At 37.8% G+C, this 18,100-nt stretch overlaps 4 protein-coding genes across 4 annotated transcripts; 3 read left to right on the plus strand and 1 right to left on the minus strand.

The window, feature by feature from the left end:
* Positions 1-529: 529 nt before the first annotated feature.
* LOC141590889 (berberine bridge enzyme-like 3) lies at positions 530-2,117 on the plus strand. The gene has a single exon (XM_074411403.1). The coding sequence runs from the start codon at positions 543-545 to the stop codon at positions 2,115-2,117; it is 1,575 nt and encodes a 524-aa protein (XP_074267504.1). The 5' UTR covers positions 530-542.
* Positions 2,118-2,896: 779 nt separating this feature from the next.
* LOC141589724 (berberine bridge enzyme-like 21) lies at positions 2,897-3,439 on the plus strand. The gene has a single exon (XM_074410350.1). The coding sequence runs from the start codon at positions 2,897-2,899 to the stop codon at positions 3,437-3,439; it is 543 nt and encodes a 180-aa protein (XP_074266451.1).
* A 3,384-nt stretch (positions 3,440-6,823) lies between these two features.
* On the minus strand, positions 6,824-11,894 carry LOC141591738 (GDSL esterase/lipase 2-like). Its single transcript, XM_074412173.1, has 5 exons — positions 11,503-11,894; positions 11,290-11,411; positions 10,273-10,503; positions 9,129-9,381; positions 6,824-7,317 (listed from the first exon to the last, which is right to left on the minus strand). Exons 1-5 carry the CDS (start codon positions 11,768-11,770, stop codon positions 7,088-7,090), a joined length of 1,104 nt encoding a protein of 367 aa, XP_074268274.1. The 5' UTR covers positions 11,771-11,894; the 3' UTR covers positions 6,824-7,087.
* Positions 11,895-16,637: 4,743 nt separating this feature from the next.
* On the plus strand, positions 16,638-17,547 carry LOC141591739 (uncharacterized). Its single transcript, XM_074412174.1, has one exon. It carries the CDS (start codon positions 16,815-16,817, stop codon positions 17,253-17,255), a length of 441 nt encoding a protein of 146 aa, XP_074268275.1. The 5' UTR covers positions 16,638-16,814; the 3' UTR covers positions 17,256-17,547.
* The last annotated feature ends 553 nt before the right edge of the window (positions 17,548-18,100 follow it).

Raw genomic sequence — 18,100 nt, forward strand, 5'->3', positions numbered from 1 at the left:
GAGCATTATAATAAAGTTTTTGAGTTTAGTTTTAAAAATTATGAGTTTTACTATAAAGTTTCTGAATTCATTCACTAAAACATTAAGCTCAAAAATATTACATACAAACTTTGTTAATTAAATTTTAGTTTTGAGCGGAAAAAAATTAAAATCTAACGTATAAACTTCAATAAACTCAGGAACAATTCACATATGTTCAAAACCAAATAAAGTTTGAGGTAATAAGCTAAAAAAAAATATACATATGCTCAAAAACAAATAAAGGACTGAGGTAATACATCCGATGTATGTTGCTTTTTCTCGAGATTAGGCGCCACCCGATAGCTCTAACTCATTTTCCGTATACGAATTTCCCACCATGCGTTTTTACTTAAAAAAATTGTGCCCTGAACAAAAAAGCATGGGTCTGCTACTGGTAAGATTTGACTAACTTACTCCATTATTATGCACCAAAGCTAGCATTCGGCTGCCTATAAATTGATCACTATAATCTATTCAATTACGTACAAAACAATTATACACATATAAGAATACTCTAAAAAATGAAGTTCTCATTTTCATGTAGCACAATTTTTTTCTTGTTTTTAGTTTTTAACGTACAAACTTCAAATTCAAGCATTGACAATTTTCTCCAATGCCTTCCAACCAAGCCAAGTCCGGCAAACCAAATCTCTAAGGCCATTTTCATACCTAGCGATCCATCTTTTTTAGATGTTTTACAAACATACATACGTGATAGTCGATTCAACACATCGTCAACTCCGAAACCTCAAGCTATAATCACTGCCCTAGATGTATCCCATGTCCAAGCAACTATACTATGTGCCAAGGCTAATGATGTTGAAATAAGGATACGAAGTGGAGGTCACGATTTCGAGGGCCTCTCCTACGTTGCACAAGTTCCGTTTGTTATACTCGACATGTTTAATCTTCGATCAATCGATATAGACATGGCAAGTGAGACGGCTTGGGTCCAAGCCGGTGCAACTCTAGGTGAGCTTTATTATAAGATTGCTAATATGAGTAGTACCCATGCTTTCCCTGCAGGAATATGCCTCACGGTTGGCGTGGGTGGCCACTTTAGCGGAGGTGGCTACGGGGTCATTTTAAGGCAGTTCGGGTTGTCCGTAGATAATATTATCGATGCACAAGTTGTCGATGCTAATGGTATAGTTCTTGATAGACAAGCCATGGGTGAAGACCTATTTTGGGCTATTAGGGGAGGTGGTGGTGCTAGTTTTTGTGTCATCCTTTCTTGGAAAATTAATTTAGTACGTATTCCGGATACTGTCACGGTTTTCAACGTCCCTAGGACGTTGGAACAAGGTGCCACCGATGTTGTCTTACAATGGCAACAAGTCGCTACAACACTTGACAAAAACCTTTTCATTCGAGTAGAACCACAAGTACAATTCTTACAAGGAGGTAACAAGACGGTCCAAGTTTCGTTTATTGGATCGTACCTAGGACCGGCCCAATCCCTAGTCCCCTTGATAAACAAAAAATTTCCAATTTTAGGCTTAAACACAAGTGATTGTCTTGAGATGCCATGGGTTAAAACACATCTATTTTGGAATCATCTTCCTCAAACAACTCCAATTGAAGTGTTACTACAAAGGGCTCCCACACCGCCTAATAGCTTTCAAAAACACAAGTCCGATTATGTCAAAACTCCAATCCCACGGGCGGGATTAGAGACCATATGGAAAAAGATGATGGAGATCGAAACTGTGTTGATGCAATGGAATCCATATGGTGGAAGAATGAGTGAAATACCCAAAAATGCGACACCATTTCCACATCGATCAGGAATCCTCTTTAAGTTGCAATACATTACACAATGGGAAGATCAGAGTGAACAAGCTTTGATCAAGAACATCCAAGCGACTCGAGATTTACATGATACATTTACTCCATATGTGTCTTGTAACCCAAGAGAAACATTCTTGAATTATAGAGACATTGATATTGAAACCAATGTTAATGGGAGCTTAGGTTTTGCTATGGACTTTTTCAAGGATAATGTGAAAAGATTGTTACTAGTGAAGGCAAAGGTTGACCCAACTAATTTCTTCAAGTATGAACAAAGTATTCCAATACTTTCTAGCCAACAATGATGAAATACAAGAAAATACAATAATTGGAAAAGGAGATTGTAGCATGTTACTACATATTTTGGTTGTTTGTTGCAATGATTAATGTAAAAAAAAATATTAATGAATAAATATATGGATGAATCAAGGATTGTACTTGAATGTTTAAAATCATTTGCATTTACATACACCACATAGTAGCATGATGAGTTACAAAAAAAATGAATTTCAATAATCAAGTCGGTCCTATACAGACTGATCCCATTACATGGTATGGGATATGAGTTCCACATTAATCAAATGGGGGGTTGATGTAAGGTTTATATAGGAAAAAGGTTTTATCACTCTTTGAGCTAACTTTTGGGTGGGTTCCCCTTTGTCCTATAACAATGGCATGGTATCAGAGCCAACCTTGGAGTGGGTAGCCTATGGAGTGGGTGGCGTGGAAGAGCTAGCCATGACCCAACGAGGACCAGTCCTGAAGAAGAGACGAATATTATAGAACTAATCTCATTGCATGGTATGGGACATGAGTCCCACATCGATCGAGGGAGGAGGGGTTGTGGGGTTTATATACGACAAAGGCTCTACCACCCTTTGAGCTAGCTTTTGGGGTAGGTTCTCCTTTGTCCTATTGTGATACATCAGATTTTTGGTCTTAGAGTACTCGGTCGAGTAAGGGGTACTCGATCGAGTAACTGTTGTGATGGATCTAAAGCAGTATTCTAATACTGTAATACATCAGATTTCTGGTTTTAGGGTACTCGGTCGAGTATGGGGTACTCGACCGAGTAAGTGTTGTGATGGATCTAAGGCAGCATTATAGTCGATTCAACACATCGTCAACTCCAAAACCTCAAGCTATAACCACTGCCCTAGATGTATTCCATGTCCAAGCAAGTATACTATGTGCCAAGGCTAGTGATGTTGAAATATGGATACGAAGTGGAGGTCACAGTTTCGAGGGCCTCTCCTACGTTGCACAAGTTCCGTTTGTTATACTCGACATGTTTAATCTTCGATCAATCGATATAGACATGCCAAGTGAGACGGCTTGGGTCCAAGCCGGTGCAACTCTAGGTGAGCTTTATTATAAGATTGCTAATATGAGTAGTACCCATGCTTTCCCTGCAGGAATATGCTTCACGGTTGGCGTGGGTGGCCACTTTAGCGGAGGTGGCTACGGGGTCATTTTAAGGCAGTTCGGGTTGTCCATTGATAACATTATCGATGCACAAGTTGTCGATGCTAATGGTAGAGTTCTTGATAGACAAGCCATGGGTGAAGACCTATTTTGGGCCATTAAGGGAAGTGATTGCCTTGAGATTCCATGGATAAACAAGTGATAACATTATCAATGTTCATATTATGTTCACATTGTAACCGATGTAGTATATATTCTCAATTAATGAAATGAAATCGATAGGGACTCAATTACTTTCATAGTATCAGTTACCTAGAGTTTTCTCATCAAAAAATCTCTTTCCCTTCCCTCTCGAGCTTCGGCCATGGTAGGAGAAGATAAACACTCTGACACGTCTGGTGCACAGACCAGCAAGCCCGTCCTCCACCCCGTGTACTCCGTCAATAATACATTGCACAAAGTTCGTATGCTTGATGGCGTTAAAATCACATATTCATCTTAGGTGAAACTCTTCACCTTTCATGCAAAAGGCTATAAGGTTTCTCATCACATTGATGGAACCCATTCTCCTGCTGAGACCGACCCCAAATATGTCGAATGGTGTGAGATTGATGCGCATGTTCTTCAATGGATCTACGGCTCCATATCTGAAAATCTCTTAATTTGCGTTCTTGAAACGGTTTCCACCGCCTATGAGGCCTGAAAACAACTTAAGAACTATTTTCATAATAATAAAGCGGCTCGGGCTGCAGCGCGTTGGAGCACGAATTCATAAATCTATCGCTTGTCAAATGCGCATCCCTTGATAACTTCAGTTGACTAATGTCGGCAACACGGGCACGATCAGCGCTTGGTGCTGCAACTCATTCGTGGACTCCCTTCTTCCTACGATACCGTTGGGGCTTATATTTATCAAACACTTCCTGCGTTTGAGACGTCTCAGAGCATGCTGCAATTGTAGGAGCACCGTCGGTTTGCGCATACCGAGGATAACACCCTACGGCCTATGGCGTTGGCCGCCCCTACTGCGCTCCAACAAACAACTCTGGTTGGTCAGATGGGTCGCATAATTCTAGGCAGTCCTCTCGTAGAAATGGTAATGGCAATGGAAATTGGAATAAAATAAAGTCAGGCTACAAATGCAAAGGCAAAGGTAAGGGCGGCGGTGGTTGGAACAATCAGCAACGCGGGGGTGGAAAATCTGGTGATAGTCGACCACCTATTGTAATACCCATCCTTTTAGGGATCCGTTGACCGACGTTGACCGACCTTAGAGACATATCTTGACTTTCGGAAACCTTATGAGCGATGACTGGTGACGGTGGGAGCCTTAGTTTGTGTGTTACTCGATCTAGCGGAGGCTACTCGATCGAGTAGTTTGGGAGCTCGATCGAGTAGAGGTCACTCGATCGAGTAAGTCACTTACTCGATCTAGTAACGGGTTTGCAGCGGGGAATTATATATCGTGTTTCGTATAACCTTGAATCATTTCCGCATCTTTTTCTCTAAACCTAGATGTCGTCTCTCTTCTCCCTTCACCATAGTTTCTTCCATTGGAGTCCTTGAGGATGTTTATGCCATGGGGATGGGTTGCTTGAGTCGGGTAGCGGTCTTGACGCCGGATTGCTGTGTATAGGTATGTTGTTGACATCATCATCATCATTGTTGTTTCCAGTTAGGGTAGTAGTGGTAGTGATAGATGATTGTACTGTTTGTGTAGTTGTGTTGCTTAGTTGATTGGTATCATGTGATCGGACGCGGAATCATTGCGGTGCGCTAAAGGTGGGTTTGCCTACTCAGTATTGTTGGTTGTCTAGAGTGTCTTTTGATATGGTTTGGTTGATGTAGGGTCGGTATGGTTGATTGATTGAGGTAATTGGTGGGTGTTGTGTTGTTTTGATTGTCGTTGTTGCAGTACATCTGTATGTGATTGTTTGTTTATGGTTCTCGAGGTGCGTCCTCGGCTGAGTGGAGTCACTTGCGGGAGTGGCTTCACGCCCGTAGTTCGCCCTCCGTGGAACCCGCCACGGGAGGGGATGTGCACATTAATGGACATGGGTTTATAGCTCAGTTAGATGAGCGGGGCTTAGGTGGGAACGGCTGCGGTCCCCCACTGGCAGGGCTGGTCCAGTGGACAGACGGTGACAGTGATTGATTAGAGATGTGGTGTGTGTATATTTTGTGTACTCGCGTGGTGTCTGTGGTTGTTGGTGTGTTTCCTCAGTTACTGACCTTGTGTGGTTTTGTCTTGTTGTTTGTTTCTATTGTGTCTGTCGTGATCCCTTATGGTGAGCAGTCGGTCTTAGCAAGTTGTGATCCGGATGTTAGAAGGGTGCTTGGCGGGATGAGTCTCTCACGAGTCACGACAGAAGTAGTTCATCTAGCTGATAGAGGTTTTGAGTTGTATCTTTTGTACCAGTAGTTTTGTTAATCACTGTAATATAACTTAATTGTTCTTCTATCGACATTTGATTATTATTGTCCTCGGGCAACCGAGATGGTAACGACCTTATATGCTAGGGAAGGTCAATGTCTTGTTAAGGCTCCTTGGTATATGGGGGTGTTACACCTATGACTCAGACGTGGGTCGCCACCGGACTAACACGTACAGCTCTAGCCCATGTCGTGGGCTATCCCTCCGTGCCTGTATACTGCTCAACAAGGATGGATCAATCCTTGGCAACTCCGGCCTCGTGGAAACCAACCGTCACAAAACTATTTCCCTTCTGTTCAGCTTGTGCCCGGTCAGACAGGTCAGACGTATGTCGCTACCACCAATGGCTTCGAGCCCATCACAATTGGGTCAAGCATCCCAAGCGATGACACTATCAACTCGAGGACATTAAATACTATATGGACACAGGCACCTCTTCACATTTTACGTCACAAGCTTGTGACCTCTCACAAAAAGGGAGAGGGGGCAAGGTGGGGCACCCCCCATGTGCTTCTCACTCACCTCTCGATGGGCATTTTGTGAAAGGAAACGGTATCTGTCACAAGCTTGTGACGGATATCGCCCGTCTTCAATGAGATTTTGTGCAATTATATTCACATCAAATTACTCTGGAAAATGAAAGTTTTTAATATTGTACCAACACTTTTTGTCTTATTTTTGGTTTCTTATATACAAACTTCAAATTCAAGCATTGAAAATTTTATCCAATGTCTCAAAACAAAGTCAACTCGAACAAACCAAATCTCCAAGGCCATAATCAGTTAATCACCCCTAGTAATCCATCATTCTCAACTATTCTACCGGCATACGTACGTGATAGTCGATTCAACAGATCGACAACTCCGAAACCTCAAGCTATAATCACTGTCCTAGATGTATCCTATGTTCAAGCAACTATACTAATTGGATTACACTTAATAACTTATTTGTTGATTCGATTACAAGATTAAATCCATAACCACCAACATCCCCTCTACTTAATACAAGCTTAATTTCCTCAACTAAATAACTTATCCGTCTGAACTGAACTGGATTTAATGGAGCTAAACTCAACTGAATAAAGCTGAACTGAACTGAATAGAGCTAAACTGAAAGGAAACTGAAATTTCTATACCTCTTGTACAAATTCACTGAATTAACTATGCACTAATTGGATTACACTTAATAACTTATTTGTCGATTGCGGAGTACAAGATTAAATCCATAACCACCAGAATCCCTCTACTTAATACAAGCTTAATTTCCTCCTCCGATCCGCCCTAATTTTCTCTATTATAAAATCGTCTCAAGTACATACAAGACTACTTAATTACCGTATTTGTGTTCGTAACTTACATGAACCACAAACAGGAACAAATAGGAGTAACTAAATCAAATAACCCAAGAATTAAAAGATCACATAGCAAATAAAGTCTGTAAATTAACAGGGGTAACGACGTCTGAGGAACCAGCCCAGAATTCCTTAGAAAATTGCTGGTTAGCCTTATCAGTAGTATGGGCTGCATCGAACCACAAATAATCGTTGGGATTACTACAAACCGAGAAGCTTTTGTCTTTCTTTTGGCAAGTGAAGTCTCCATGGTACCTTCCACTTCCGCAACATCCTGTTTGAGTCTCCTTGAAACCTATCATCATCAATTTTAAAAAATTTAAAATCCATATTTTGTAGCTCGCTTCGAAAATTGATGTGGAAATCAACAGTCATTGTGGTAAAATGTGTTACCGAATGAGGTTTCTAAATGTTCTATTCTAGTAAATGGTGCAAACGTCTTAGTATCGATTCAATTTTACCGGGTCATTGGTCATCTTGGGTTATTTCGGTCAGGTTGGGTTAGGACTTATACGCTTGTATCAGTTATCGTTTTACACAAATTCTTGTTTCAGACGGACATTTTTGGTTTTATTTGTCAGACGAATAAAATGTTTTCATTTTTGAAGAAAATGTAACCAATTAATTCACAAAATGTTATGACTAGATGTGTCATTTTTTAACCTAAAAATGATGTGAACAATAATGGTAACATGTTATAAAAAAATAACATTTTATTATAAAATGATGACATGTTATCCGTCTTATTTCAGACCAAAAGCAATGGTCTTAAGAAAAACGGACCGATCGTTTTAACCTCACTTTTTAGCCTCCGGTAGTTAGTGGCGGAGCCAAGATTCAAGTTTAGGGGGGCGAAGTGGTAATTATATAAGATACATTTGAAAAAAAAAATTGGAACTTTTAACTAAAAATTCCGAAAATTTAATCCGCCATGGTCAACTTTTACTAGCTCTATGTATAATTGTAAGAAATGACAGAGCGAGAGCAGGAAGTATAGTAGCAAACTATTAAAGCAGCCACAAACTCTTGTTTAAGACGGGTATTTCAGTCTTAAAGTGGGTCTCAACTCTCAACTATAAACTATTCAAATAGAAAGTTATTGACACTCTTTAATCATAAGACGGAATGACGGATATGCTCGTCTTAAGAGACACTAACGATAAATCACATGCTCTCTCACTTGCACACTCCTGTATTGGGTTTCACCTAAAAGTAAGATGCACATGAAATAGCACCAAAAGCCCTAAAACCCGGAGAGAACATTTACCATAGTTTACGCAAATCATAGAGTTTAGACTAAGTTTATCCAAGGTCTTAACATGGGTCTCAAGTTAAGATTTGATAGTGTCTTAAGCTAAGACTTGCAATAAAGTGAGTGAGATTTTGTTGGGTCTTAACTTGAGTCTTGGAAATCCAAGACTCATCTTAAGACCCATGAATAATGTTTGGTGAGGTGAAATGTGGGTCCTATTTATTGTAGTGGATGTTTTTTATGGGTTTTAATGCTTTTTGTGAGTCTTAAGGGATAAAGTAGAAAAATATAAGAGTTTGAATTGAGTCTTAAAAATAAAATATCTCACCTTAAGACTCGTATTTGAGTCTGAGGTAAGACCTGGATAAACTTAGCCTTATTACTCAACTAATTACTGAACTCAAGATTATTTTTTTATTAAAAAAAAATAGTTGGGGATTAGTGGGTGCCAGCTCAAGAAGGTCCACATAAAATTATATAAAGAAATAAAAGTAGGCAGCTCTATTATTAGCCCAACTTTAGATTTCATATGCACAATTGAACAACTTTTGTTCTACTTTATCCGTATCCACAAAAATGGAAGACCAACCCGTTCATTTTACGCAACGGTAGGACTTGAACCGCTGGCCACCGGGCTAACATGACAAGGCACAAGCGCGCAACTCAAACATGGACACGGTCTAGACTACTATGTAAGGTTGTTTCCCCGGAAATTGTGTATACCAGATCCATATATAAAAACATTATGACCCAGTTAAATGAAAAAGTAGTCATTGGCGTCGTCTGTAAAAAAAACCTAGCACAAGAATTTGTATACGGAGTAAACACAAAGACAATGAAGACGATGAACGTACCATATTTGGGTCCAGATAAGACGCGGAGTTTTAAAGAAGAGTGGAAGTCGTAAATGGAGTACTTGAATCCAGGGAATTGGGTCTGCAAGCTGTTGGCATGAGCAACAAAGGCATGATTGTGCATCCTCGCTAAATCTTGAGGCTCTTTTTTGCAGGTGCCCCTATATCCCAACATGTACTTCATTGATGGCATGCATCCCAGTGGTCCGATGTTCTGGAACGCAAATTTCCTTCCTCCTACGTCGTATATTCTCTGATTCATTCATATACGTAAAGTAACTGAGTTAAACTATCTAATAAGTTTCGGTAAAAATAAGTCATACAGATCACAGATGTATACAATCTTATCGACTTATCATGTATTCGTAGCATGGAATTATGGAAACTATTTCCGAATAACCAAAATTGGAAATTGGACTGGCAACGGCATAATGCATAATACTCAATCCGGTTTGTTTATACTCCGTATGTCATTATTTCAACCAAGAGATATTGCATGAAGCTATAGATGCAAACATTCATGATTCATGACTTCATCAATGTGATCAATACTTGAGCAAACTAACTTGCCTAGTACACAGTACTATACTACAAAGTGCTATAATATCTAGATGTAAATGACCGACACACCTTCAACTTTGCCAGCTTGTTCCTATTGCACCTGTCTACATCTAAATTACCAAACCTTCACCTGTTTTTCTTATTCTAATAATTACCAAACCTTTTACTTACCCTTTTCAGTTTTCACTCTCATACTACTGAAAGGATATCACTTATCAGGGGATGATAGAGTGATAGATGATAGAGTGGTAAATTTCATAGTCGTCATTTCTTATTTACGCAGTGGCGGAGCCAGGATTTGAACTTCGGGGGCGAACAACTAATTTCATAAGGTACACTCGAAAAAGTTTCGAAAAATTTAACTAAAAACTTCGAAAATTTCATCTGCAGAGGCGGTGGGGACGACCGCTCCTGCTAGCCCCCTAGCTCCACCAGTGTATTTACACCTCACAAAAGAGAAGAAATTCCGATACCCAATAGAAAATTGGACTGAAACTCGATACTACCCGGTTACACGAACTCAATTCCGTTTCTTTTGTTTTCAGAAACTCGATAACACCAAAAGGTAGAAGTAGAAATTTACCTTAAGATGAATGGTAATATTGCCAAGAATTTGGTCCATGAAATCTTTCTTCATAGAAGAAGAGATTGTCTTCTTGAGATTATTCTGGAAAAGGGTAACATAGTCATTTCCAGCAATGTTGAATAAATACACTGCTTTTGACAGCAGCCTACTAGTCTCTTCTTCACCAACTTGCTCCTTTAATTTAGGGATTATTTTCATGAAGTAGTCTATCTGCATCTTCAAATTGATCTGTACAATAACCACCACCAACATACCAAAATTATTACTCCCTAAAATAAATTTCAATTATCAATGTAAAACATGATCCTCTTATCCGTTTCAATAAGCTAACGGGGTTTGAATGCAGGTCGGGAGTATCATCTCTCATAACTTTACCAACTAAGCTGCCCTAATAAGACCTCCTTCATTTGGACGGAAATTTTCTCAACTTAACTTATACTCGTATTACTCGAACTGAACTAAATTTAAATTACTCGAACTAAACTGAAGTGGTAGAGTCATAGAGTAGAAATGAAATGAACTGAACTGAAATTAAATCCAACAGAACAAGGCCTAATACCGTCATGAAATTCCGAGCACAAAAACTCAAATAAGACCGTGTCGTGGAATTCTAATCCCGAACAATAATAATAAATGGACTATTATTTTGTTACCTACCAAACTATACTCATTTTGTAATTAAATTTCTTTCAATTTTGTGTAACATCAAAGAAAAATCAAGAAAAGTCAACTAAAAACCTTGAACCACTAGTCGATTTAAAAAAAAAATCTAACAACTACCACTATCAAATTAAGCTGATTATGACAAATCATTAATTAATTAATTATTAATTAATATCTGAATTCTTAAAAACTAATCAATCAAAATGTTCATCTGAAAACAACCCAATCTTAATTATTGTAAGATCTAAACTAAATCATTCATAGATCACCATTCTAAGCAAAACCCATGAGCTGTATTTTAACCAAAGATAAACAAATGATTGAGACGGAAAAAGTATAAAAAAAACATACAGTTTCAGGACGAAGTTCAACAAGAACACAAGCACCAGCAGAAGCAAAATTAATCCCAAATCTGTAATCCTCAACTCCGGGCTTCAAATACGGTTCCGGAAACGGTAAACCCGCATAATGAGCTGCATATTAATATCATATGTCACAATCCACTACTTTTGATTAAACAAATGATTGAGACGGAACGAGTAATACGATGTCGAAAGAAAGTACCTAAGAAGTCGGGTATGACCCGACCGTCAGTGAACCGGCCAACGGGTTTTTGAAAGTGGGTTTCGCCGTACGGCCAGTACTCAGCGCCGGCACCCGGAATGCCGTTGTAGAAGGTCATACCGCCGTCATAGAGTGAGTCGCCGAAAACGAATAGTGGGGCCTGCTTACCGGAATTTACGGTGGCGGTGGCGGTGGCGGTGACGGTGGCGGAGATTGTTGTGAGTAGTAGAATGGTGATTAGTGAGGAAAGTGAAGATTTAGTTGCCATGGGAAAGGAGGAGGATGAAGATGAGTTATTGTTTTTAAAATTTGGTGATTTAATGGAGTTTTGTGGAGTTGAGGCCTTGAGAGTTGAGGGGGATTACTGGCTGTGTCGTCAACTTTTTTTACTTGTCTTTTTTGGCAGCTAAGTTTATTATCCGAGCGCAAATTCTGTTTTAGACTATTCATTTTCGTTGTAAATAATAAGACGTGATTTTGTGACTAATTTAAGATCAAATATAATTTTATTTTTATTTTTATTTTATTTTTTGTATTTTTTGGTGACGAGGGAACCGCATTCGCTAACTTCGGTGCGTACTGGGTAAATCCTTGGATGCACGTGATAGCCTACAAACCACGTATATCAGGTAAGTCACCCGAGGGTAACAAGCTCGAAGTCTATTAGGCATAGACTCAGGCCAAAAATGCTCCACAATATTTTGCTCTTGGGAAGACTTGAACCTGAATCTCATGCTAATTTCATCTAAGTTTTAACCACTAGACTTCACCCTTGTGGGGAATAAATAGTAAAAATAGTATAAAAATAATAATTACAATTGTCCGGTTACAACTTTATTGTTTTTTTTTTCAAAAGCGGTAGTATTTAACTGTAAAATGCTCTTAAAATCTCGTCTTATTATTTCAGACAGAAATTGTCCTTCGGAAAGAGAGAGGTGGGTTAGAGATAGTAATTACGAAGTATTACTAATTAGATTATAGTAATTATTGCGTAAGATGGTTTTATATTTTGAAACGATTTTATATTGGAAAGTTAACTCATTTATTACTAATAAATGTAATTCTTTTATTTAAATAGATCGTCACACACCAGACCATTATGTTGTGAGACCGTTTTACAGTATAATTTGTAAATTAGAGAAGGGTGATTGTGGATCCAGCAAATTCAACACCTAAACCACTCCTAAACTCCCAATCTCCGAAAGCCCTAGGTATCTAATCCCTCCTACTTTTTTTGTTCTTTTTCATTTGGTTTTTGCGGTCTTTATAACGGTACCTTTCTAGTGGTGATCAAATGTCCTAATTTCAATAATTTAACCCGGCTCAACCCGACTTTTCCCGGGTTGTAGGATCACATTCAGGCCCGGAAAAGCTCATAGTCCGGCTCATTTAAAGCCTGTTGTGCTAAAAATATCACTCTCTTTTTGAGGATATTTGTAAAAAAACTATCTAAATGTCTTATTTTTTTTTTGGTCTATCGCTAGATCAACTTCCAATTTAGATTCTCTCCATTTCTTCTTCTCTCCATTTTCTTCCATTTCCTTTTAACGGTCCGGATTATACTTTACTACGATCTAATGGTGCAAGTGATAGATGAGATAAATGTGGAATACTAATATAATGTGGGATTGTGAGAGGAAATGGACAAGAAATAGAGAGGATCCTTGCTCATCAACTTCCTACACTAAAGAGTCCGATGAGATTTTGTCATGTTTTCGACATAAACCATCTCACATACCTTTTCTCTTCTTTTAGTCTTACCTATAGCTGTTTTCGGGAAGTTAAGAAGTACTTAAACTTAACTTTAATAGATGTTTGTAGTCATTATTGAAATATTTAAACATAATTTGCTTGTCTGAAATTAACAGAATGATGATAATGATTATTAATATTCATGATAAATTCGCAACCAAGCTAACCTCACGTGAAATGACCTACCAAATTCAATAACTATTCTTTCTTATTTAAGATAAATTAACGGTATAAGATGGTTGTTATTCTATAATCTATGAACAAAATTTACCATTTCTCTACTTTTAAAACCATTCTTTTCATTATTTTTTTGTTTGCCATTCTTATAAAACATTTTACGTGTGCAATTAATAAAATTAAATCCTTCAAAGCAGTTTGGCAACAGCATATTCTTCCTTTTGCAAGTCTGCAATACAAATATTTTTCTTTTAGCGAAAATGAGAGTATTTACTGTTGATAATAATAAGTAGTTTCCTACCGTGGGTGTCCTTACGAAGAGGTAAATTCGTTATCTTTTGAAAAGCATTTCAGCCTGGATTTGGTACGCACAGGGAATAATACTACATGAGTGTTAATTATCGTCATCAAACACAGCATTAAGTAAGATGCCGTTAATAGAAAAAAGAATAGGAATAATGCTTTTAGTAGGGACGAAAAATGATGATGCTTGTTGATCTAAATTGTTAAGGATAAAAACGATAAAGGAAATGGACCAGTCAGTAAAAGAAAATATCATACTACATGTTTGTAAAGTTGGCCGTAGGTCCCTAATATTTTAATGCACATGCAAAAAGAAAATAATATCAACGGTTTAATTGCCGACATTCAAGAAATGTTTGCTATTCAACACCAAAAGAAGGTAAAATTTATCGTACAATATAATGTCACATAACTAACTTTTCACAAATTATTTCTCATGACGGACACAATCCGTTAGAGCATCTCTAACGGTCAGCTACAATGCATTGTAGCTTGGTTTGTCATATCGATTTTTAAAGCTACTCCGCTTTCCAGCAACGTACCGCTTTAATGGCAAACTACAATATATGTAGCTTGTATGAGGCCCACATACTTGTTTTCATCCAATGAAAATTTACCTTTTATTTTTTCCTAAAGCAAGCATGTAGCTTGGTAGAGCTATCATGCTTGCAAACTACATCTCACTTTTCCATCTCCAATGGTAAGCTACATGCTTATTATTTTGCAAAAATTGCAAGCAGGCCCTTGTAGAGAACCATGAGAGATGCTCTTAGAGCATCTCCAATGGACGGCTACAATACGTTGTAGCCTGATTTGCCAAGTCGGTTTTTTAAGCGGTTTTGCTTTTCAGCTACACATCGCTCCAATGAAAAGTTACAACATTTTGTAGCTTATATCGGTCCCACCTTATTAATTTCATCCAATAAAAAAATTTACCTTTTCTTTTTTTCATGTCAAGCATGTAGCTTGACAAAGCTACAATGCTTTCAAGCTACATTTATTCACTCCCTCTCCAATGGTAAGCTACTTGCTTGAAATTTTACAAAAATTGCAAGTAAGTCCCTTAAAGCAACCATTGGAGTTGCTCTTATAAGCTTAAAAAGTGGGCGGTTTTAATATCGATAAAATTTAAACTTTGTGCATATCCAATTATCCATCACCTTTTATGCCTTTACCAACTAATTTAGTTGACGACATCTGCTCATTGTAGAATTTGTACGGTGCATAGTCATGTGGAGGGAAAGTGGGCTCTTGAGATTCGGTAACTTATTAGAATATAGATTTTAATAGTCAAAATTTATTTGACTAAAAAATTTAATGTTTCGAAAAAAAAAACAACAACCCATTAATTAAAATTAACCTCAACTCATATGATATCGATTATGATTACACCACTGCTCATATTTTCTCTAAACGTTACTTTCAGAGTTTCTAAGTTTATACATTTTTTCAAATTCCTATCTTTTGTGAACATTTTCTTTAAATTCATTCTAATTAAATGATGTTTTTTTACAAAACATAAAGTTAGTTTTTCGTGAGTACTCCATATATATTATGAATTATTTCTCTTTTTCTTTAAGGATGACTTTTTATAAAATTGAAAAATCATTTATAATTAATATTCGCTAGAAATAACTTTTGATAATAAAATTAGATCAGAAGATATTTTTAAGCAAATGAAGTATGCAAAAAGAAGTAATACAAGGGGGGTTGAATTTTTTTTGATTTGGCCCTCTATTAATTAGGTGAGAAATGGGAGGAGTAGAGTTCGAAAGAGGCCGCAAAAGTGTTTAAGATTTACTCCCTCTGTCCCGGTCAATTGTTGTCCTTTCGTTTTGGCACAAAGACCAAGAAAAGGGGAGAGGGTCAATAACTAAATGACAAGTGGAACAAATTGAATGAGAATGATCAAATTACTCATCAAGTTCATTCTTAAAATAGAAAGGACAACAAATGACTGAGACACCCCAAAATGGAAAAGGACAATAAATGACCGGGACAGAGGGAGTAGTATTTTGTGTGTTGAATTTAGCATAACCCTTTCAAATACAAAAGAATAATACTTCGTATAAAGAACAAAAAACCTACTATACAGGAAAAAGTTAAGAAAATAAAAAAGTTACGGTATATGTGGTAGCCATGGTCTAACATTAGGGCTGACCTTGCCCGTCCCTCGGGCCGATTGTTACTCGGCCAACGTAACCCGTGACTAGCCCGGCCTAACTCGCCAAAACCTAGGGCCCGAGCTTGAATCGAAGAAATCTAATTCGACTAGCCTAAACCCGCGCCCTTACCCGGACCGTGCCGATTTCAGGTCACCTCAATCAAGCCCAACCTGACCCGTGTTCACCCTCCCCTACCCTAGGCCGTTTTGGGTCCGCCTAGCCAAGTCCCGCCCACCCCCAGGTTAGCTCGGCCCGGCACGGAACTGGCCCATGACAACCTCTACATATTATTATTATTATGTGGGCTAGAGAAAGTCATATGAGTCATGGGTCAAAATTTTTTAAGGGGAGTGATTGCCTATGTCGGTCCAGCAACAACCACGATTGAACATATCTCATATTCTCTCATATTCTACCCGATTTTTGTTATAGGACGGTCTCTTGATGACTTAATACTCCCTCCAATCCAATTTAAATTACCCATTTGACATTTTACGGTCTATAAGACGACACTTTGACCACATTTTTCTTCATTTATATATTATTTTTTTTGTCGAAATTATAATTTTCCGAAACTTTTTTTATAACAAACGTGTAAATATGTCAATTTTACGTTTAAATTATAAAAATTTGAATAAATATAATTGATGTCAAAATTTAACAAGGTTAACTTTAAAAAGTGAGTAGATATTTTGGATTGGATTGGAGTATAATAATACAACTTTTTTTAATAAAATATCATATTACCACAATTTAAAAATACGTAAATCACACAAAAAGAGATCACCACAACATTAAAACAACCCCCACCGATTGAAACTTGAAAGGCATACAAATTTTCACATCCTCATCCCCTCATAATTTCCTCAACAAAAATTCCAACAAACATTCAAAAAAAAAAAAAAAATTATAATCATGGGAGTAGTTATAATAGACGGATCAACGGTTCGATCCTTCGTGGAAGACGAAACCCAATTCAACAAAAGCGTCGACGAAAGTTTCGCGACGCTGGACCTCGATAGCAACGGAACGCTATCGAGGTCCGAGCTTCGCAAGGCTTTCGAGTCAATGAGACTCATGGAGTCTCATTTTGGGGACGATGTAGCTGGGCCGACCCCGGCCCAGCTCACGTCCCTTTATGACTCGATATTTGATAGGTTTGATATCGATGGATCGGGGACTGTCGATCTTGATGAGTTTCGAGTCGAGATGAAGAAGATTATGTTGGCGATCGCGGATGGGTTGGGCGAGTCGCCTATAAGTATGGCCCTTGAAGAAGGGCTTGATGGTAATTTGCTTAAGAAGGCTGCTGATCTTGAGGCTTCTAAGCTTGAGGACGCCTTTGCTAAAAAGTGATCTTTTTTTATTTTTCTAAACCCGTGATCTATAGACACGATACCTTCGTCTTAACCATTTGCTTTTTTTTTAGTGATTGTCAAAATTGTGTTTTTGTTATGAAATAATAACGTTTGTGCGTTCATGTAATTGTAATATTTGCATTTGTTTGTTATTTGGTTTTGTTGGGTACATCTGACTCGTCTTTTTTCCGTCAGAGCGGGGATTTGGTAGAGGCACTAGGATATTGTTGTTGTTTTTCTGTATTTCGGTTCTCATGAAAATAATAGAAGTAATACAAGTGTTGCAATTATTAGTGGGCCTATTTGTGCTATACCTCAAGTCCTCAACAATATGTTGTTCTTTCATAGTATGATGGGGATTTTTCCTCATTTGATTTTGTTCGGATTCGAGTTGGAATACTTTGAAATGTTTTTTAAGTATTCCAATCAAAATATGATGCTTTCTGTTTTAGCACTTTTGGTAAGTGGAATTGTGGAAGAATACTGAATTTGATTATATTGTTTGGACTGCTCACATACACACATTTTATGACCAGGATTCAAATCTTGTTAGTATCATTTTGCTGAATCCTTGACTGATTGTTATCCGAGCTCTTTAAACCGGACTTTACTATAGGTAAATCCGGTGTACATTGTATGTGATTACGATGAATATGATGTGACTTAGGCCTAGTTTGGTAAACATCATATTGAGCGAAATTAGTAGATTCCGACATAACTAGTAGTTTGACCAAGCAATCTACTATTTTCATATGTTTGTTAAACGGCGTATTCTGATAGCATATTGGTCGGAATTTACTGTTTTTGAATATGCTGCTATGAAACCATTTTAATTGCTAATTA

This window comes from Silene latifolia, chromosome 7, assembly GCF_048544455.1.
Source record: "Silene latifolia isolate original U9 population chromosome 7, ASM4854445v1, whole genome shotgun sequence".
NCBI lineage: Eukaryota > Viridiplantae > Streptophyta > Magnoliopsida > Caryophyllales > Caryophyllaceae > Silene > Silene latifolia.

Bases quoted from the DNA above. Each gene is read 5' to 3' on its own strand.
- LOC141591739 (XM_074412174.1), top strand. From the start codon at position 16,815: ATGGGAGTAGTTATAATAGACGGATCAACGGTTCGATCCTTCGTGGAA.
- LOC141590889 (XM_074411403.1), top strand. From the start codon at position 543: ATGAAGTTCTCATTTTCATGTAGCACAATTTTTTTCTTGTTTTTAGTT.
- LOC141589724 (XM_074410350.1), top strand. From the start codon at position 2,897: ATGGATCTAAGGCAGCATTATAGTCGATTCAACACATCGTCAACTCCA.
- LOC141591738 (XM_074412173.1), bottom strand. From the start codon at position 11,770: ATGGCAACTAAATCTTCACTTTCCTCACTAATCACCATTCTACTACTC. The intron at 9,382-10,272 runs GTAAATTTCTAC...TGAATGAATCAG, and splicing joins ATATTACCATTCATCTTAAG to AGAATATACGACGTAGGAGG. The intron at 7,318-9,128 runs GTACGTTCATCG...TGATGATGATAG, and splicing joins CTTATCTGGACCCAAATATG to GTTTCAAGGAGACTCAAACA.